Source organism: Triticum dicoccoides, unplaced genomic scaffold, assembly GCF_002162155.2.
Source record: "Triticum dicoccoides isolate Atlit2015 ecotype Zavitan unplaced genomic scaffold, WEW_v2.0 scaffold4469, whole genome shotgun sequence".
Classification (NCBI taxonomy): domain Eukaryota; kingdom Viridiplantae; phylum Streptophyta; class Magnoliopsida; order Poales; family Poaceae; genus Triticum; species Triticum dicoccoides.
The window spans coordinates 1-2,233 of NW_021273103.1; the positions used below are offsets into that span (position 1 = coordinate 1).

Consider the following 2,233-nt stretch of genomic DNA (forward strand, 5'->3'; position numbering starts at 1 on the left):
GTTGCTTATGGTAACATAATATGTTATTGTAACATAGCGCTTCCCGAGGCAAATGAGTCTATGAAATAATAAATGAAGCGATCTATGATACTACTACTATATTACTTTGCATTATGGAGGTAGTAACTTATGCTAGTGTCATATGCATGACACTAGTCTAAGTTACTCCCCACTATGACCAGCCTAAGTCCTGGCAAAATTATAGTGTATATAATACATTTTTAAAGTTATGCTTTGACCATCTTTATATAGAAATAATAATTATCAACATCTACAATATCAAATCAATATAATTATATTTGTCATGAAATATATTTTGATATGGTTTATGTTCATTTTGTAAATGTTCACATTTTTTCTATAAACACGATCACAGTTAAGGAAGTTATATTTTAGAAAGTTATTATATGCACCATATATAATTTAGAAGGTGGGAGTATGTACGTGCGTAGCATACCAGCTTCAACTTGCCGAGGGCGTCACCTATGGGTAACCGGTGAGCAGGATATTCCCGGACGACCTCCTCCCTGACCATCTCCTGCCACCGTGGGTAGCTGGCGAGCAGGAACATCGCCCAGGTAATGAGGCTGGCACTGGTTTCGTACCCAGCCGCGAAGAAAGTCCTGCACTCGCCAACCATCTCCTCGGTGCTCAGGGTCTCGGTGCTGCCGCTGCTACATGTTTGCAGCTGCAGCTGCAGCATCTGCCCGAGCAGGTCATCTTCGTAGACGCCGCTAGCGAGTCGCGCCTCTATGATCTGTGAGATCTTATGTTTCACAAGCTTGTCAAGATACCATGCCCGACGGTTGCGACGTGTTGGCAGGTACCTGGAATCAATCACAAAATTATTCATTTCAAGAGTTAATTTATTTGATCGATTTAGTTCAAGATTAGATACTCCTTCGAGTTCTCGTTACATACATACCATAATCCAGGTACCGGAGGATCCGCAAACGCATAAGTAGCTAGCTTCAGCTGCTCCTTTCCGGCGATGAACACCTCCCAGGCCTCCTTGTAGCACTTGCCCAACATCACTCTCGCAATGACACTCATGGCTATCTCGTCGGAGTCGTGCATCATGTCTATCTCGGCTTGCTGCCTGTTGCGCCACCGTTCCATTGTCTGCTGTGTGCACTCCAACGTTATTGCTGACATGGACTGTGAACACAAACACCCTCTTGAGAATTGCGAACAAACCAACGTCGTTCCAGTATGTTCAAAAATAGAAATAAAAATAAAATAAAAATTGGTACGAAGTAACCTTGATCTTCTCTTGGTTGAAAGCCGGGTGGATGAATTTGCGCCGCCGCTTCCAGTCGTGTCCGTTTGCAAATACAACCCCATTCCCCAGAACCGCTTCCAGGCTAGGATTTGAGTAGTCTTTTTGGAACATGTCCGTCCTGTCGGTTAACACTTTCTTCACCAGCTCCATGTCCGTAGAGCACAGTGCTGGTGTCGGCCCCAGCCAGTATAGGAATGTTTTCCCTGATTATTGTACATACACGATTTATATATATTTATATATAATAATGCACACACTTGTAGGCTATAGTGATTGAGTAGGTAGGTAGAGAGTAGAGACAATATTCAAGTAATTACCATACATGGAGGCCCATTTCTGGAAGAAGGGTTGAACGGTAGTGATGCAGTCGTGGGAGATGGTGTCCAGATCCTTGGCTCTCCCGGCGACAATCATCTTCTGGCACTCCGGCAGGGACCCAACCAGGAGATTGTAAGGCGGACCTCTGATGCCCTGCCATCGGAACCACCTGGCCACGGCATACGGCCTCCAAAGCAGATACCATAGCGCTCTCGTGGTTACTAGCACCATGAGGACAGCTGCCATGGCTTGCACTACGTTAAGCTCCATGTATTGTTTCTTGATTGGTCTGCGTAGCTCTTCTTGGTGTTTATATAACACTAGCTTTTCTTGGTGTTTATGACGTGTCTACCTACGCAACTGCATTTGATAGATTAGTAGTACCTGAGGGAAATTCATGGAACACAAGATAATGGAGTGCCTACGCCAGCAACTTCTGGACTCATGGTGTCAGTCACCATAAGAATTGAAGAGCAGACTACTGCAAGAAAGAGGTCAGGAGATCGAATCACCGCGGATTGGATGGTACCGAGTATCAAACAGATATCGTGGTGATTATTTTTTCTTTATTACACAACCACCTCATTGGCCTTCAATAGTAGTTGCATCATCTAGACCAAGAGGAAAGTTGGT

At 44.4% G+C, this 2,233-nt stretch overlaps 1 protein-coding gene across 1 annotated transcript; it reads right to left on the minus strand.

Moving 5' to 3' along the window:
* Window positions 1-457: 457 nt before the first annotated feature.
* Window positions 458-1,870, minus strand: LOC119346615 (cytochrome P450 709B2-like; the record flags this gene model as incomplete). Its single annotated transcript, XM_037615884.1, has 4 exons — window positions 1,600-1,870; window positions 1,262-1,485; window positions 926-1,158; window positions 458-827 (listed from the first exon to the last, which is right to left on the minus strand). Coding segments are annotated over exons 1-4 (1,098 nt in total), but the record flags the coding sequence as incomplete, so codon positions are not given.
* Between the last annotated feature and the right edge of the window lie 363 nt (window positions 1,871-2,233).